General features: G+C 51.0%; 2 protein-coding genes across 3 annotated transcripts in view; one reads left to right on the top strand and one right to left on the bottom strand.

Annotated features, from left to right (window-relative positions):
• Positions 1-8,777, top strand: part of PGS1 (phosphatidylglycerophosphate synthase 1) — a 133,284-nt gene extending 124,507 nt beyond the window's left edge. The window contains exon 10 of the transcript XR_012648241.1: positions 8,657-8,777. The gene's annotated coding sequence lies outside the window, so the exon portion shown is untranslated. The remainder of the gene's footprint in view (positions 1-8,656) is intronic.
• DNAH17 (dynein axonemal heavy chain 17) overlaps positions 1-17,650 on the bottom strand; it is a 101,039-nt gene extending 83,389 nt beyond the window's left edge. Inside the window, exons 1-19 of one of the 2 annotated variants that reach the window (XM_075014432.1) lie at positions 16,889-17,650; positions 14,643-15,083; positions 13,522-13,715; positions 12,931-13,123; positions 12,731-12,830; positions 12,546-12,631; positions 12,196-12,321; positions 11,270-11,425; positions 11,038-11,124; positions 8,646-8,813; positions 8,312-8,428; positions 6,923-7,188; positions 6,310-6,505; positions 5,423-5,569; positions 4,805-4,913; positions 3,756-3,859; positions 3,486-3,626; positions 2,449-2,592; positions 175-357 (exon numbers count right to left, since the gene is read on the bottom strand). In XM_075014432.1, the coding sequence (XP_074870533.1) occupies positions 175-357; positions 2,449-2,592; positions 3,486-3,626; positions 3,756-3,859; positions 4,805-4,913; positions 5,423-5,569; positions 6,310-6,505; positions 6,923-7,188; positions 8,312-8,428; positions 8,646-8,813; positions 11,038-11,124; positions 11,270-11,425; positions 12,196-12,321; positions 12,546-12,631; positions 12,731-12,830; positions 12,931-13,123; positions 13,522-13,715; positions 14,643-14,987 (2,862 nt within the window). In that variant the 5' untranslated portion in view covers positions 14,988-15,083; positions 16,889-17,650. Of the gene's footprint in view, positions 1-174; positions 358-2,448; positions 2,593-3,485; positions 3,627-3,755; positions 3,860-4,804; positions 4,914-5,422; positions 5,570-6,309; positions 6,506-6,922; positions 7,189-8,311; positions 8,429-8,645; positions 8,814-11,037; positions 11,125-11,269; positions 11,426-12,195; positions 12,322-12,545; positions 12,632-12,730; positions 12,831-12,930; positions 13,124-13,521; positions 13,716-14,642; positions 15,084-16,888 lie in introns of those variants that run through there. The other variant, XM_075014430.1, reaches the window with a different exon arrangement.
• Between the last annotated feature and the right edge of the window lie 1,206 nt (positions 17,651-18,856).

The following is an 18,856-nucleotide window of genomic DNA, read 5'->3' as shown; positions in this document are numbered from 1 at the left end:
TGTCATCCACACACTTACATTCATGTGCCCAGAGCAGCAGTGTCAACGACTCTCCAAATCACCAAACCGGTCTTTTGCCCAGCTCTCGGGACAGCCTGCTGCTTGGCATGAGACTCTGTGTGTGGCAGACAAATCTTGCTAGAGGAACGAGTGCAGGGGGGCAGAAGGACTGACCTTGTAGCTGAGCTTTCCCTTTGCCAGCCGCGGTACAAGTTTAGCTGTGTTATAGATGTCGTTCATTAGATTTTCTACCACTTCCAGAAAACCATTATCTACTCCCACTTCCAGCGATGGGCGGTATCTTAATTCATCATTGTGCAGTTCCATGTGTACTTCAAACAAAGGAGCTGCATTGGCCTGGGACACATCAGAGCAAAGTGCATTATCATTTGTCTTCTGAACACCTGCCCTGAGCCCCATTGCGAACGTGCTATGTAGCCCACTACATGAAGCACCTCATTGCTCACTGCTCACCTCTGCCTGATCCCCTTCACCTGGCTCCTGCCTCACCACTCTTCTGACTGCCAGCCCCCTCTCCACACTCATGCTCTCCTGTCTGCTCCCCCAGTAGCACCTCTCTCTGCCTGCTGTGTTTCCTCTTGACAAGGGGGGACAGTGCAGATCAACTTAATGCGGAAGTTAAGGGCATGGAGCATTTTAATAACCAGGGCCAGATTTTTATTCTTGGACTGTGCTTGTGACTCCAGTAACAGCAGTTGTGGAAGGGCTAGTGAAGGGGAGACAAGAGTCACAGGACACTGCTCCTAGGGCCTGGAAGCAGGGAGGGGAACATGGTGCAGAGCTCACTGAAGAAAAGGCATAGGCCAGAGAGGGTTTAGGAGAAACAGGAGCTCAGTTTGGCCATGTTAAGTAGCTGTAACATGATGATGCTTCTGGAGGTGGGATTGGACAGAAGGTGCACTGCTGGGAGGAGAGGCTGATTCATGAGACTGCAGAGCAGTGGAGAGTCAGTGGAGATGGTACAGGGCTGCAGGTGGAATTTAGAACACCTCCACTGTCTCAGGTGTGGACTTCTCCCTCACTCCTGGTGAGTGTCTCTTCTAGGGATCATCCTTGGCTTTCTGCTCTTTGTCATCTGGGGCACTTGTGAGATGAAGGAGAGAATGGTGGGGGGATGGTGAATCGTGATTTGTAACCACGTCTCTTTCTACCAGCAAAACACCCTTTGCTCCTGAACACTGCAACACCAGCTCCCCACCTCTGCTTCCAAGCTCTCCCCTCTTGCTCCCTTCTTCTTTACAGAATCACAGGGGTGGAAGGGACCTCAGGAGGTCATCTAGTCCAGCCCCCTGCTTCAAGCAGGATCAACCCCCACTAAGTCATCCCAGCCAAGACCTTGTCCAGCCAGGACTTAAAAACCTCAAGGGATGGAGAATCCACCACCTCTCTAGGCAACGCATTCCAATGCTTCACCACCCGCCTGGTGAAGTAGTTTTTTCCTAATATCTAACCTACCCCTCTCCCTCTTCAACTTCAGACCATTACTCCTTGTTCTGCCATCTGACACCACTGAGAACAGTTTCTCACCCTCCTTTTTAGAGCTCTCCTTCAGGAAGTTGAAGGCTGCTATTAAGATCACCTCTAAGTCTTCTCTTCTGTAGGCTAAACAAACCCAAATCCCTCAGCCTCTCCTCATAGGTCTTGTGCTCCAGACCCTTTTTTTTTTTGTTGTTGCCCTTCACTGAACCTGCTCTAGCAAATCCACATCCTTTTTATACTGGGGGGCCCAAAACTGGACACAATATTCCAGATGTGGCCTCGCCAGTGCCGAATAAAGAGGAATAACATTCTCTAGATCTGCTCGAAATGCTCCTCCTAATGCACCCTAGTATGCCATTAGCCTTCTTGGCTACTGCTGCTGAGCCAGTCGGTCCCCAGCCTGTAACAATGCTTGGGACTCTTCCGCCCCAGGTGCAGGACTCTGCACTTCTCCTTATTGAACCGCATCAGATTTCTTTTGGCCCAGTCCTCCAGTTTATCCAGGTCCCTCTGGATTCTCTCTCTACCCTCCAATGAATCTACCTCTCCCTCTAGTTTTGTGTCATTACAGTTAGCAGTTTCAAAGACCCACAGTCCTGCAGCTAGGGCACTATGAGACTCTTGCCCAACTGCCCCAGAATTCACTTGCACATCTGCCGTGGGATTGGTCAGATCAGAAGGCTGTGGCAAATAAGAGGTAGGTGGGCGAAGGCAGGTCATGCAACTAGCCATGCTGTTTGAAACTGAGCACAATAACCATGCCACTAATTAGCTTCTAACGCATGGGTGAGGTTGTGCTGTGAACAGTCATTTATGGTCTGTGCTGGGACAATGAAGTCAGGGCCTGGTGTGTAGCTTCAACAGATGTTTTGAGAAAAACACAAACAATAGCAGCACATGCGTCTTATGTCTGCAAGCACTGAGGGGAGAGGAGATTGGATGACATACGTCAGCTGCCATGTTGGTAAGCAGAAATTGTAAAGATCTGCGAATGAACCTGAAGAATCCATCTAAGACCATGTCATCCACATACTCCACGTAGTCTCGCCAGGTTTGGGATGTGTTATCAGCCTTAAACAAGTCTGCATTCTCCTGCAAACAGAAACATGCTCCAATCACTTTCTGTCTGAGACATGCCTGACCTTCTCGCCAAGAACAACAGAGTTAATATTTAAGTCCAAAGTTTTCTGGTACCCAATGCTAACGTAGTTGCTTCCCTGGCCATTCTCTCTACAATTCCACTTGAAAGTATGGGAAAGAAACAACTGCTCTGCAATGCCTTCTGACAGGGAACTGTCCCCCCCGCATGCATGCCACAAAGCCATAAGTGTGTCAAAAATCCCACTGCCCCAACAGCTGTGAGATAGATCGGGGTGTACAAAGTGGGGGGTGGCGTAGCACGATCGGCTGCTGGGTCTCAGGCTCTTCCCTCTCATTACAAATGTTGAAATCTGTCACTGTTTCTATGTCGGTGTAGTCACACTGAGTTTTTACATTCTGTGGAATTATTTTCTTACACATGCTGAAAGGATTTTTTTTTCCCCCACATGAACATAACCAAATTTTCCATTGTTTTGGATTACATCAGACAGACTGGGGAGGCCCTGCTAATTGCAGGGATGAAAAGTGGGACCCAAGGTAAAAAGTCTCCTTGCCCCTGAAGTAGACTGTTTTATCCCACTTGTACAGTAGCAACACAAGAGAAAGCCCCACCAATGCTTCCAGCACTGGCTTTTAACAAAGCACTACAGGCTCAGGCATGAAGTCCTTACTGAGTTACTATGCCCATAGACTTCTTTGGGAGTTTTGCCTGAGTAGAGACTTCAAGGTAATGCTCCCGATAGTCTGAGTCCACCATTTACACACTTACATGGAAAACATGAGCATGTGGAAGAGGTTTGAAGTTTACAAGTGGTGCAGAATGTAAGTGCGAGATTGTTAACATAGTTCCAATCTGACTGAGTTCATCTTTCCCAGTTTCTTACCATAAGCATAGTGTGAATCTTTTGGCCAGCATCTTTAATTGCTGTGTAGCGTTTGTTTATGGTTTGAGCTTTTCCATCTAAGTCCAAGAGAGATGTTTCCTTATTGTCTTTCCTTTCAAAGAGAGGACTGGCTGACCATTCCTGTAAGAAAATAGAACTAAAAAATGCACTTTTGCTACCCTTGGGAAAGACTATGCCTGCAGAGAAGAGAAATTTAATATAAACCAAGAATGTTATTTCCAAAAGTGCCTGGAAAAATCTTTCACCCACCTGCATGAGATGGGTGATATTCTCCACATTTAACTTGGTTTTCTGAATTCTTGCCTCCAAATCATGCAAGACATTTCTCATCTCTTGAATATACTCCATAACACCTGAGAGAAAAATGCAACTGTAGCTAGTAAACAGATAAAGTCTCAAGGCAGCAAAGTAACTGCCTGCCTCATTGTTCTGATCATCCAATTGTTGATGAAAGAAAAAAGAAACGTACCAGTAATTTGCATTTTCGGGTGGTATATTTGACTGTATGTTCATGCTTGGCTTTATGCAGGTAGCTGGTGAAGCTTCCCTAGCTAAAGGTTTTAGCTGCCATGTAACAGAAGGTCAGCCCCCATCCCGCCCTCGGACTCTGCTCCTTGTGTCTAACACCCCAACTGCCTCCCATCAAGTCCTATTTTATAGCCAGAAGACGGACAATGAATGAAAACAGTGCCAATTCTTCCTGCTACTCCCAGAATACCCATGGCCCATGCAGTGGATAGAAAGGCTTTTCCAACAAGTGGGATCTGTCAGGGCTTCCATGCACTCAGCTGCCTTTGAGGAATAAGCTAGGGTCCCAGACAGCTTAGTGTCAGTGATGAGGAAGGAGATAGGTGTGGCAAGTACTCCAGGACAGCAGTCGCCGACACAGAGCACAGGCCTCTGGAGGGGAGACCTGGTAAAGAACTCACTTTCAGGACATTGGGGCTCGTACTTCAAAACCATCTGCAACCCACCACAGGAAGCATGGCTGGTCCAGCGACTGGGCGGCTGCATCAGCCTTCACACCCTGGGCTGGGAGACACACGCGCCTGCCTGGTGAGCGGACGGAACCACTCGGCATTGATTTCAGCGCCTGGGTCTTGAGGACCCAGTAGTAGCCCTGTAGATCCCCCATGCCAGCAACATCACAGAGCAGAAAACATGTCAACCCAACCTGGGTGCTTTGGGCCTCGGAAATCAACAGGAACAGAGCCTGGCTCTAAAGGTATGAAGTGGGGTACTGTCCAAAAAGCACACACAAGAATATTGCCCTCAAGACGACGTGACTGACTTTGTACCTTCATTGCTCCAAAACAAGGTGGTTTCAGCTTTCTGCAGCTTGCCATCATTCTCCTCTAACTCCTGTCTGACCAGTGGAAGTTCTACTGACAATATCGTTGTCTTGATCTAGAAAACAGAAACATCATTGGCTTAGAGTCCAAAAATCTTCCTGGGAGGCACAGGGTGAGCAGCTGCCTTTACTGCTGAAAAGCAGTCTTTTCTGAACCCTGACAATTCCAAGCCACCTTACTCAGCTGGCTTCAGAGAGAGAAATGGAGGCCTCACGCTCCACACACAGGCTGGAAGTATGGGACAGTGTTGGTGACATGGAAGAGGCCCCACTCAGCTAGTAAAATATACTCAAATATTACAGTGACAGGCGAGCAACCAGAAATCTGCAACTCTCTACTGGACTGCTAAACTGCAAAGAAGAGCTAGTTACACACAACAGCTCAACTGGTTTATTCAAACCACCTGGAATTTTCACAACCCATCTTACAGTCACTGGAGCACTACATCAGAGTGTTGTACAAACTTGAATCTAACTCCTCTAAACCAGTGAAGGAACAGACACACACTGATCCCAGGTCACCATTTTGTTAGCTTCCACTTTGCCTTCCCTTTTCTAAACTTGCCTTATTATACCAACCAACAATGAGATCCAGATTGTCCACAAACTTCCGGAAAGTTTCATTCTGAGAAAAGAGATTCCCAGCACTGTCTGGAATATCTTTCTGCTTCTGAAAATTCAAATACTTGACTTCACGTAGAACAGCCACTAGCTATGGAACACAAAAATTGCAAATAATTACCTCTTTATAAAAGGAAAAGCTTCAGCATCATCCCATATTGAAAAGCTCTCAGAAATCTGATGAGAGTCCAAATGGTTTGTGATGGCTATTCTACTGAGGTGCCAGAACACAAATGCAGCAAGGTGTGATGGGGTTCAGGGGTCCCCATGCACTGCACCCTGTCCGCAGGCAGGAGTGACTCTCACTCAGCAGGTAGAACAGGAAGTTTATTAGGCGACAGAGGCCCAGTTTCTCACAGAAGAGTCAGTGCAGCAATCAGAGACAGTCATTCCAACCCGTCCTGGGGAGAGGAGCCCCAGAGGTGCCCCTCTGGGGTGTAGCTTCCCCCCTCGCCAGGCTGGCTGCCTTCCAGCTTCCTCTCCCTCCAGCTTCTAACTGCTGCCTTGGATTCAAAAACCCCAGCTTGGCTCCTCCTTCCTCTTTGTTCAGGGCAGAGGTGTTACCTGCCAGCCTAGGTTATAGACCCAGGGTCATCCTTAGCTGCTGTGAGCTGCTCTGCTTGTCTCATACACATCCAGCCTGAGTCTCACACATGCACTCCCCCCACTCTATCACACAAGGTTAGAATATGGGGTTCACTCTGCAGCAGCAGTCAAAACAAAACAGACACTAACAGAACAGGGCTCAGACAGCGTCTGCTACAAACCTTTCATTTCTGCCCAGGCTGATTTTGGCCAGCCAGCTTTCTGTTTTAGTCCCTTGCCACCCACCTCCTTGTTGAAGTTCACACTGATGAGAGTAGTCCTTGGGTCTCTCAGTATCAGTGGCTGTTCAAGGTTAAATTGGCAGTCTGCATCTACTCGGCTTATCCACTCTTCATAGCTCTTCTCTCGGTAGCTCTGCAGCAAGCGCATCATCTCCTTATACTTGTCGGACACCAGTTTAGCTTCAGCACTGACCATAACACTGTAATCAAAGTTGCAATTGAAGAAGGATACATTGAGAGAGTGTGGGATGTGACCAGTATGCCAACAGAACCTCGGCAGTCCAAGTGGCTACATGCTTTGCCCTCTTTAAATGATCATTGCTGCTCCCTAACACATCACCTGGATAACAATATCTCCTACAAGTATCGGAGGGGGAGCCGTGTTAGTCTGGATCTGTAACAGCAATGAAGGGTCCTGTGGCACCTTATAGACTAACAGAAAAGTTTTGAGCATGAGCTTTCATGACCTTGGATTTCCAAGAGCAGCATCTGATGAAGTGAGTCTGTGCTCACGAAAGCTCATGCTCAGAACTTTTCTGTTAGTCTTTAAGGTGCCACAGGACCCTTCATTGCTGTAACATCTCCTACAGCGCACAGGGCAAACAAATCTTACTTACGGGTGATCAATGGCTTGCAAATCCGTCATTGGAGTCTCTAGTCTTTCCTGGAGCTCCAGAGCCCACTTCAGCTGCCCAGCAACGGGAGGCATATTTTTGCTGATAGGTGGCACACCTCCTGAGTTTGTGGCTGATACCTGGGCATCATACATGATCTTTGCTTTGTCCAACTCAATGTTAAACATTTCCAAGAGGGTGGTGTAATGAGGGGACACTTCTGCCTTTATCAGTGGTCGGTCCAATAGTGAGCCAAACATGTGTATTTGCTGAAGAACAAAGAGATCGATGAACTGTTTGTACCTCTTCTGCCTTAGTCTATTGAGAATTCTGCTGATTCTTACAAAAGGCATGAGTTAAATTATAATGTCACACTAGTTTTTTATAATGCCCTTCATCTACTTTACAAATATTCAGTCACACAGAGAGTCACTTCTTCCACGAGACCCTTCCACAAATCATTTTAGTTAAATGGCCTCATCTCTGCACCTGCTCCACGCACAGGAGACTGGTTATATACTAGAGCAGGGAACCGGAATTTCCATGCCAGCAGAAATCCCCACATTTTGATAAAAAAAAGTTCTAAATTGGAACAAAAAGCTGAAAATTAGAAAATTTCGCACATAACGAAAGCATCAAAACATTTTTATTCAAAGCCATTTCATTTTCGCATTTCTGTGATATCAAAATGTTAAATGCAACATGTATATAATTGATACTGTAGTTTATAGTCAACATTTTGATATCATAGAAAAGTCTAAAAGAAATTTGTTGAAATGATAATGTCAAAACCTTTCAGCAATGTTGACATGAAATGAAGACACTGAAATAATTCATCTTGGCTTTTTCCTGTGGAAAATTTCACCCAAACTGACAAGCTCCCAAAAAAAAAAAAAAAATATTTTGACTAACCCGCATTTTCTGATGGAAAACTGCTCCACTGAGCAGCTCTAATAGTTACACTCTAAGACTAAGTCTACATGTAAATCATCAAGTGGAAATATGGCCGTAGCACCAGCATTGGGAGCCGCTTGATGTACCCATCTACACGAGGGGTGTAGCGCCAAGTGGTGGGATCCCTCCTTTCTCTGCGCACCCTCTGCTAGGGTCCCCCTGACCTGACTCATCCATAGGGAATGGCTCCTCTGAGGAAAATCAGGCCCTTTTCAAAGTATCTCAGATTAGGTCCCCCAGATCTCTAAAGGAGCTTTCAAAAATCTTGATCCTTAATTGTTATTGCAATATATTTATAAATATAAAACATTAACTGACAAGAGTATTGTCCTATTCAGAGATCTGGTATCAGACCACAAAGCAAATACTCACTGATAAGGCATGTGCTAACACTCTTGGTAGAAAAGAGACACACCAACCGCGCAGATGCATACATACCTTGACCGCAGATTCAATGCTGTTACAATCATTAAATCCCTGAGAAAAGATGGTTGCCAATCTTCTATCCAAATCCTGAATTTTAGTCTGGAACTCTGCAAAATCTACATCAAATTCCTGTCCATAAAAAGAACAAAAGATTCAAATATTGGCAGGCCCTGCACTGGTATTTTATATAGAGAACCAGCCAAAACAATCAGTTTAAATTGAAAGAGTTCTCAACTACATTTGTTACCATGGCGACAACTCTACTGTGCAGATCCTCTGCCTTGTTCAAAGCAAGCAATTTACTCATCTAGCAAATTAATACATTTTCATACTAATGTTTACTCACTTCTTCTGCAGGATCCAAGGAATCATATTTGCAATCAGCAAAAACCTTAATGAGTTCTGAGACCTCCTCATAGATCTGAAAGACCATGCTTCCAAGGATGTTTCCTCTCACCCCGCCCAACTCAATTTTCTCCAGCTTCAGAAATTCAATAGCCGTTACGTACAACTCCTAAGGAACAGAAACAACGACCTCACTCACTCAATCTTAATCTTCAGATGCAGTGACCCACACGCCAGAGTGCCATTGAAAGAGAACAGTGACCTGACACAAAATCCAGGGAAATTGGCGATCAAGAAAAAAATACAGATGCAAAATAAACAATCTGATTTCTACATTGCAGACTTGGTGTCTTCCATCAGAGGATTTCAAACTCCCATTTTCTCTTTGCAGATTCAGTCAGGTACTTAAGCACATACCCAACCTAATGGATCTGGTTATGTCCTTACATTTAGGTCCATGCACAAGGACCTTAGTGAGGGAAGAGGTTTCGTGCCTTGTACGGTAACTGGTGCTCTCCAAGGTGTGTGGTTCCTATTTGTACCCCACTCTGGGGACGTACACACCCCACGCACCTGAGACCAGACGACCCTTCAGTCTGCCCTTTTCCCCTTCCTCACCTCAAGATTTGAACAGAGAATGTAAGGGGTGGACAGCAGGGCCAACAGAACTGCTGGGTCCTGGGCCGGGCGGGGCCAGCTCTGCGCTCCTGGAAGGGACGAGGGCTCAGGAGGAAGGGTCAGGCTGGGGGCAGCCAGCCCTCAGCACTGCCTGGACCACCTCGCACCTCCTCCAGCCAGCCCTCAGAACCGCCTGGAACGTGTCACCTGGGGCTTTGGTGGTGACTGAAAGGGCCCAGGAAGCTTATGAATCATCAGCTCCTGCGAGAGTTGCCCTTTTCGTCTCTCCCCTGGGTTCGACAGCCTGGATATGGCACAAACCAACTACATTCTGGCCCACGGATAAGTGGCTGCAGCAGAGGAGAAGGCTGATGAGTGGGGGAATAGGGACAGGGACCTGCATCTCAAAAAGCTCCAGGTACTGCACAGGTACATCACCTCTCATTTCCTTCCACTGCTGGTCCCTGTGTTGCTGACTCTGTGGCTGACTGAGAGGCAGCACGCACTGCAGAGGACGGTGGGAGGAGGCTGATGCAGCCTTTCGCTTGATCCTTTTGCATCAGCTGCATGAGACCATAATGCCTTAAAAAGGCAGGGGCAGAGCTCATGGAAGTCAGTAAGTGGCACCTCACAGCCAGGCTGTGGACAGCGCCTGGGTTCCAGCAGAGTGGGCCCTCCTGCCATCTGGAGGCCTATCTGCAATGTATAGGAGGTATGGCACAGCCTGACCCACTTAGACAGAGGTCACTCCTCTCTTCACCCCTGCCAGCAAACAATCTGGGCACTTTCAGGGTCGGGAGAAGGGGGCCAATGGAACGGAATTGCCTATCCTCATGATTGGCACAGGCCTGGGGAAAAGCCAGCAGTAAGTGCGTTGTCTGGGTTAGATGGCAGTCCAAGAGCAATGTCGGGGAGAACCCTGGATATCCTTGTAGCCTCCTGGAATATTGTCTATGGAGGATCAGCCACAAAGACTTCAGGTCTCTGGCCCTTCCAGCCACAGCTACGGCCACACACAAGCTGAGTTTCTGTGCTAAGTTTTCACAGAGTCCACCCAGAGGACTCAACTGAGACCCACCATGCGGGGGGCAGTTCTGGCTAAGCCCCTTAGAAAACTGGCACAGCACAGGTGCAAATGGAACAGTTATCAGTTGGAGGGTTGCAGGCCCTGACCACTGACACGCAAAGGTGAAAGTTACCCAAAGTGCACCGGTCAGAGACTGGCCAGGGGGGTGGGGTTCTGGCCAGCCCCAGGGCACCCGTGGCCAGGCAAGTGCAATGGCCACACTCTGAGCCCCTCCACACCTCAATCCCCTGTCCTGAACCCCCCCACACCCTTCTTTCCCTAGTCACATTCCTCCTGGAGACCCACTGCTGCCATCTGACAAAGCGGGCCTTTGCCCATGAATGCTTATGCTCCAAAATATCTGTTAGTCTATAAGGTGCCACAGGACTTCTTGCTGTTTTTGAAGATACAGACTAACTCAGCCACCTCTCTGATACCGCTGCCACGGTGACAACAGGTGTATGGGTTTGGCTTTGGGAACACTTTACACACTGTAGGTGTCTCTGCTCGTGCCTTTCTGCTGCCCTCTGCCTGGTGGCCTATTTGTCTTTAGACTGGGGAGCACCTTCGGATGGGCCTTGTGCCTTCTGGCGGGCTGGCAGGCTCCTTCCATGCTGGGGGCACTGTTGGGAACATGGCGCACACAGACAGCCGTCCCCATCAGAACAAGTACCGGGTCGACACCAGACACCAAGGATTTCATAAGCACCTCTACAGTCTTCAGTCTGCGCAGAAATGAATTCATCCTGGTAAACACAAGAGAAGAAGGGAACTCCCACAGCCTGGCCTCCTTGTCCTGAAACCAGAGAAAGACTTGTCAGCGTAGCCCAAGCCCAGCAGCACTGTCTGCAGGGTTGGTGATGGGGAACATGGAGTTTTGGCTGAGTGCATTCTGCATGTCCCTACCCAGCCCAGCCCAAAGCTGGTCAGTAGCCACTCACCTTGAAGAAAGTGGGCATGAGCTCCGAGCAGCACTTGTGGTAGGTCTGATAGAGTCTCTCTATAATCAATGGGCCTAGTTTGATCCCGCCCAGGACCTCTTCGATTTCTCCTTGCAAGCCTTTCATCACTTCCTCAGGGCTCAGGAAGTTTCGGGTCTAAACAAAGTCAAATGCAGAAACAGGACTTAGAAAATGGTTCCAACCGGGAGGTCACATTTTCTTTCTCCTGTAGGCAAGGAGTGCCCTGATTTGATCAAGCCAGCCACACCACACCCTAGAGCCTGACTCAGCCCTGTGCCAGGCTGAGGGCTGCACAGCCTGTGCCTCCTATGCGCAGGCAGCCTCTGGAACAAGCGTTGGCAGCCCTAACTCCCCCTGAGCTGGTAGCCTCTGGGAACTGCTGGCGAGGCTGTCTGATTGTCCTGACCACAGCACATCTTCCCCCTTCCTGCTGCCTCTGTTTTTCACCTGGCCCTGGCCAGAATGCTCATAGTACCAGCAGCTTCTTCCATGTGGCACAGAGGTCGTGGTTCACCAGAGGTTGTACAACTTTCTGGGCCCCTTTGCCTATTGAGCAATAGTGACTTTGCCCCTGGCCCTTTTAGAAAGAAGAGAATCTGCCTCTGTAAACTGTCACCCAGGAACAGGACCGACCCTTCTCCCTGCTTCCAGCTGGCCCAGCCCCTCTCCTCTCCTCACCAGCCTTGCTAAGGGTTTGACAGGTGGGCAAGTTCCCTGTGTTCCTGAGGGCCTCCCTCCCACCCCCAATGCACTGGGGCTGTGGCTATGGGACAGAGGAGGGGGTTTGAACAAGGCCTGCAGAAGCAGCCCAGAGCCAGCCTGCTGGGAAAAGTGGTGCAGCAAGCTCCTGGCAGTCTAGAAGACAGAGCCCCACAGCAACGTTACCGCTCCTCCCGGGACGATACCATTTCAATTAAGAGGTTGCAGATCTCCTGGAGGATGACAATGATCCTGGATGGCGTGTTGTAATGTTCTGAATTAGCCCATATTAAGCAGACAGTGTGCATGACACTGTCAGTGTAGGGAGGCAGCTGTGAGGAAACAAGAGCACTGTCAGTCCATTCAGTAGCCCCAGCTTGCCCATCACCACAACACTGACTGCAAGTTCAGGACACCAGATGTGACAACAGCCTGATGACAAGATTGAAGTGACACGCAGAAAACCCATGCCTGGAAGTAGTTTCATGCATCCTGGCATGGAATGTGCAGATTGGCTTGTTTAGGACTGGGTTGTAGCTTCCTGCAAATAACATACCTGAGGGTACTCTGTTTGCTCCATTTCCTCCAACAAGACCTTAAGCGGCTGTAAGTACAGGTTAATATCACTGGCTTCCTTCACTCCTGCATCAGATAAACATTCCAGGGCAGGTGAAGTCAGACAACATAATTAAATACCATCTAAAATGAAACCACCCTGTCGCTGAATGACGGGGCTCATACCTGCTCTGACGTCCTTGAAAACATTCTTCAGTGCAGGCCAGTAGCAGCTCTTCGCCTTCTTCAAAATCTCGGCAATTTTGCTCACTTTTGGTGAAAGCAGCTAGATGTCAAAACATGAAAACAGGTCAGCATTCCAGGAGCACAAAGCAGCCCAGTTCTGAGCCACGCTATCAGCCCAGGCATGGACAGGGACGCAGTACCTGCTCATTAATGCACTGCAGATTGACCAGCCTGGCACTCCAGAATTCAAATTCTGCCTTGGGCAGTGGGTTCAATCCATCCAGCAGGGGCTGGGCAGAATCTTTGCTCAGCACGTCTCTAATCTGATGAGACCAGTCTATAACGATGGTCTCAATGGAATGTAACAAGGAGCTGTCCGTTGCGGCAGGGAGTCTGAAAGGTAGCATCAGTCCCCTGGTGAGATGCCATCAAAACCAGCTCCAGGGCTTCACATTGGGCTTTCACATTCACTTCTAGTCTTGCCCTTTTTTACCTCCACTAGTTATGAGAAAGACCACAGCTGCACTTCCCGCTTTAATCCTGAGCAGATTCCCCAATTAAAACCTTAACTAGACTGTCCCACACTCCCAGAGAGCCCAACAGGTTGGGGCAGTCCATTCCCAGAGTCCTGTGACTCACAATTCTCCTTCCAATGGTGTCACATGCTTCAAACTGTGACCGACAGGTGCGGAGCACAGCCCCGGCAACAGAGCAGCTCTCTTCTCTCTAGGGTCCAGTGTGGTGGTCTCTGCTGGAAAAATACAACCGTGGGAATTTCCTGGAGCACTCACCTGTCTAGGGAATCTGTGGAGCTGCCCAGGTTCTCCAGGTGCTCTGGAAGAGGGAGCAGTGTCTTCCCTTTGATCTTTCCTCCCATCACAAACGTTTCATTTTTCAGTCTGTGGGCTTGTTTCACGACATCATCACACACCACCTTAGGCCACCCGCTCATGTTCTTGCTGTTCATGAATAAGGAATAAACGACCTAGAAGAAAACCCTGCATTAGTTTGGTTAGTTCTCCGTGTGTATTTTATGGGGACATATATGGATTACTATTAGTAGGATCCAATGAAGTAAAAATCTTCAGTCAACCAGCTACGCCATAGAATTTCTGTGGATAACAATTCCATGATCTAATAACAGGATTATAGTCATAGGGATATATTATCAATCACCTGACCAGGAGGGTGACGGTAACGGTGAAAGGCTAAGGGAGATTAGAGCAGTTATCAAAATAAAAACCTCAGCAGCAATGGGGGATTTCCTCCAGGCCTATATTGACTGGGTACGTGTCACTTCAGGATGAGATGCAGAAATAAAGTTTCCTGACACCTTAGATGACTGCTCCTAGGAGCAGCCAGTCCTGGAACCCACAAAAGGAGAGGCAATTCCTGATTTAGACCTAAGTGGAGTGCAGGATCTAGTCCAAGGGGCAAATATCGTTGGAACACTTGGTAATAGTGACCACAATCTAATCACGTTGAACAGCCCTGTGGCTGGAAAAACCCCTGAGCAGCCCAACACATGGTACACCATGAACTTCAGAAAGCAGGACCACATGTAAATTGCAAAGGTAAACAGAAACTAAAAGGCCAAAAGCGAAATCCCTGCAAGTTGCATGGAAACTTTTCAAAGGCATGTAAATGTACACCCCAAAGCACAAAACACAGCAAGAGAATGAAGAAGAAGTGCCGCTGTGGCTAACCAACAAAGAAAAAGAAGCAGAGAGAAGCAAAAGGGCATTGTTTAAAAAACAGAAGTTAAATCCCAGTGAGGAAAATAGCAAGGAGCACACACTCTGGCCAATGGAGTGTAACCACATAATTAGGAGGGCAAAAAAGCCCCCTCCGTCAGTCAAATAGGGACAGGGGTGCTGGCCTGCAGGAGTCTGACAAAACTTGGGCTACCCACCTCCTCCACCACGGCAATGAGCTGGTCCACTGGCCAGGCGCTGATGTCACCCACCAGCAGCCCGCTCTGGAAGTTTTCCTTGGTGATGTTCTCCCTCTTTCTCTTCACAAAGTAAACCCCTTTGCTCTTGAGCACAGGAGGGAACTCGAGGCAGGGCACAAGCTGCCCTGCAGGGTTGAGGGTCAGCACCAGCACCAGCACATCCTGCTTCTCAAAGAACTCAGTGAGCAGGGCGTTGATGTCCTCACTGCTCACGAACTTGGCCCATTTGTCCGGCTTGAACTGGAGCGAGAGCGTGGAGTATTTCTCCAGGAACTCCACTCGCTTGTCCGACGCTGTGGTCATCTTGCCCCTCGGGCTCCACAGGAGCCTATTTCAGAAGGGGAACGCTGAGCAGATTGGGGCCCCAGTCTCTCCGGCCCACAATGCTAGCAGTACTTCCTGCAATGGAAGAGTGAAAGGACACCGCTCATTAGTGACTCATCAGCCCCTCCTGCCCATGTTCACGCTATGGCACTCACTGGCCCAGCTGCCACTCATTAGCCGCTAAGGCCCTGTGGGGACCCACAACCCCACAGGAAGGTGGAGGGGGCTTCTGGAGGCTGGAGCCTGAGCTCCTGAAGCCAGGCCCTCATCCCAAGAGCCCCGAAGCGGGGGGCCACCTTCGGGGGTGAGCGGAGCGCTCGGTGCTGTCAGTGTCCCCCTTTAGTGTCTGCACACCCCTTGTTTGGAAGTATGGCCCCCATGATGATGGGCTGAGATTTGTATCCATGGCTCATGCGGCCTCTGCCACCTCCTGGCTCCAGCTCTGGCCGTTGGGAGGGATAGGAGGCAGGAAAACTGTCCTCAGCCCATCCCCCAGGAAAGGTGCTGCCTGCCAGATGGAGGAAGCAGGTACCTCATGTTTTCCAGGGAAGGGCAAGTCTCAGCCGAGCCTCCACCAGCCCAATTTTCCCTCTGACCCTGTGGCCCCACACCCTTCTCACAGCCCCATATTTCTCCCCACGTCCCTCTGCCACAGCCCGGGCTGTCTGTAGGGCCCCTGCTCTATTCTGCACACCAGCTGCACAACACCCAGTCCATATTTCTCCCCCAGACTCCATCTAACCCCACAGCTCTCACTGCCCCCAAGTCCCCTGGCATGGGCGAGCCCCTGGCTCATGCCCAGAGCTAGACAAAGACATAAGCCCTCTTGCTGGAAGGCTGCAGCTTGCCACAGCTGCGCCCCAGAGCAGCAGAGACAAAGCTGCTGCCCCACGGCCGAGAGCCCCTCACCGCTGTGCGCCTTCTGCTGGCTCTTCCCAGGCGGCCTGGGCTGGCAGCAAGGCCTGACTGCACGTAGAGCTGGGACCCCCCCTCGGCAGGCAGCTCACAAGTCCCCAGCCCAGCCCAGCCCCGCCCCGCAGCCCCCTCCTCAAGGCCCTGCCCCGCTCCCCTGTGGGCACAGGCCGCTCAAAGCACCGAGCTGAGCCGGCAGCCGAGGCGCCACCTCCTCTCTGAGCTCCAACTGCCGCGGAACCCCCAGGCCTGCGACAGCAGCCGCCGACCGCCCCACCTGCCGGAACCTTCCGCTGCACCTGCCCTGCAGGTGAGGGCCCCGCAGCCGGCCTGCCGGGGAGCCCAGCGCGTCCGCAGGCACGAGCGCTTGTTCAGCGTGGCACATGGCCTGCCAGGAGAGCTGCCCGCCCGCCCCCGGGAGCGCAGGGATCCCAGGCCGGCTCCTGTCAGGGCTTCGCACGTCGCCACAGCCCAGCGCCGCAGCAACCGCATCTCCCCGCCAGCGGCACGTGGAACAAAAGTGGCCCCTCTTGGCCCAGGACAGGCCCGAGTGAGACGAGTCCTGAACCCCGGGCAGCTGTGGTGTGGCACGGGCCCACGGCCAGGCCCGCCAGCGGGGGTGTGGAACAAAGAGGGCAGTTACCCCGGGCCCGCCATTTCCACCACCGTCCCGGCAACTTTGGCGGCAGCAGTGGCCGGAGATCCAGGCCCCTTTGCAGTGCCAGGGCAGCGCTGCTTTGCGCGGCTGTGAGTGAGGGGGGACCCAGTGCCATGTTCTGCGCAGCACTGAGGGCTGACTGCCCAAGGTCCTGCCCTGCCGGGGAATGGAGCTGGGCTCCCTTCCACCTTGCCCCAGGGCCTGTGGCAGGCATCGCAGGCAAAGAAACCACACAGGACAGCCAGGTTGTCTGAGGGGCTCTGCTCCCCACCTCTGCTCTCTGGAGACCCCTGCCCGGGTTAGCACTCACCTCGCTCCTTCGCCAGTCTTCCGGGAGATTTTGGGCCATGTCTGGTTCTGCATCATGCTCAGGTGCCTGGCTCGTAGGGTGCGCTCTACTTTGCCAAGGGGAGTCCACACTCTCTCCACAGGCCAGCAAGCCCAGGGCTAGGGCACATAAAGCTCCACGCAGACCCAGATCAGAGGCTCCCCTGCAGGGTTTTTTTTTTTTTTTTTTTTTTTTTTTTAAAACACCTCCTGGCTGGGAGCAATGGAACTCTGCAGTCAGGGACTGACCCCCAGTTCTGCAGGTCTGAGATTGCAGAGAACCTCCACGCCCGATAGCTGCTGGGCCACACCACACGGGCCCTGACCTGGACATGCCAACCCCCTTCACACCCTGTTTGACCTCCAGAAAGGTCAGAGGCCATTGAAGTTCCCCAGGACAGCTGCAACTCACCCTACTGGGCCTGGTACTGTGAGAAGCCTTGTGCCAGCCAAGACAGGAGCTGGGCCTCAGAACACCTGGCTCTCCTTGGCATACCGAGAGCTGTCATGGGAGTGTGGCAGCCTGGTGTTGCCTCTTTTGCTTTCACATGAGACACGCAGAAGCATGAATGGGAAATGCTCTGGCAGCACCAAAGATTTGCTGGCAGGGGGGTCAGTGACTAGCAAGTGGCTACCAGCATTGCGTTCTAAACGCTGGTAAACCTGGGCACTGGTTTTGCCAGCTGCAGCTCTCTCATGGGAACATACGCTGACATCACATCTGCAAAGTGAACACTAGCCCTGGGCCCACCAGCCAGCTATGCCGTAAACAGTCCTTATGTGTAACATGGCCCCGAGTCTCCACCCCAATCTGGAGGGGCTGATCCCAGGCATCTGCAGCATGCCCCCGAGCCCCAATTAGATAACCTCTCTACACTCCCTGAGCAGCACTCTGCACCCCCCTCATGCCTTGACCCAGACACAGGCCTCATGACAATGCCACTGTTAGGGGCTCGGCAGAGTGTCACAGATTGGGAACAGTGCAGTGCCCCTGGCACCCTGCAGGCGCAATGACTCAGCACCCAGGCGCCCTGCAGGCATGGCAGCTTGCACCCTGGCCCGTGGCAGGCCTGGCAACTTGGCACTCCAGACCCCGGCGGGCATGGAAACTCAGCACCACAGCCCCATGTGGACATGGCGACTTGGCCCCCGGCCCCCTGAGGGCACAGCCCATCAGCACCCCGGCCCCCTGCGGGCACAGCCCATTGCCCTCCCCAGCCCCTGGGGGTATGGCGACTTGGCATGCCGGCCCTCTGCAGGCACAATGACTCATAAGAATGGCCATACTGGGTCAGACCAAAGGTCCATCCAGCCCAGTATCCTGTCTGCCGACAGTGGCCAGTGCCAGGTGCCCCAGAGGAGGTGAACCGAAGACAATGATCAAGTGATTTGTCTCCTGCCATCTGTCTCTAGCCTTTGACTGAAGGCTAGGGGCACCATACTTTACCCTTGGCTAACAGCCATTTATGGACCTAACCTCCAAAAATTTATCAAACTCTATTTTAAACTCTGTTAGAGTGCTGGCCTTCACAGCGTCCTCCGGCAAGGAGTTCCACAGGTTGACTGTGCGCTGTGTGAAGAAAAACTTTCTTTTATTAGTTTTGAACCTGCTACCCATTAGTTTCATTTGGTGTCCTCTAGTTCTTATATTATGGGAACAAGTAAATGACTTTTCAATATTCACTTTCTCCAGACTCAGTACCCAGGCCCCCTGCAGGCATGGCAAGCTTGGGCCCCCTGAGGGCACAGCCCCTGTGCCACGCTGCAGGACGAGTGCTCTGTATAGCCCTGGCCCCGCTCCCTGACAACTGGGCCTGTGGGTGACATGACCCCTGGGTTCCTTAGGGCACACTGACCCCTCGTGGCTGGAGCCCCTAGCACGGTTTGCAGAAGACGCAGAGTGGCAGCGTGACAGGGTGGCCTAGTGCGCCTTCACCGCTGCAGCGTGTGA

This window comes from Carettochelys insculpta, chromosome 20 (genome assembly GCF_033958435.1).
Source record: "Carettochelys insculpta isolate YL-2023 chromosome 20, ASM3395843v1, whole genome shotgun sequence".
NCBI classification, from domain to species: domain Eukaryota; kingdom Metazoa; phylum Chordata; order Testudines; family Carettochelyidae; genus Carettochelys; species Carettochelys insculpta.
Note: the sequence above shows the minus strand (reverse complement) of the source record. Positions and strands in the feature narration are given on the sequence as shown.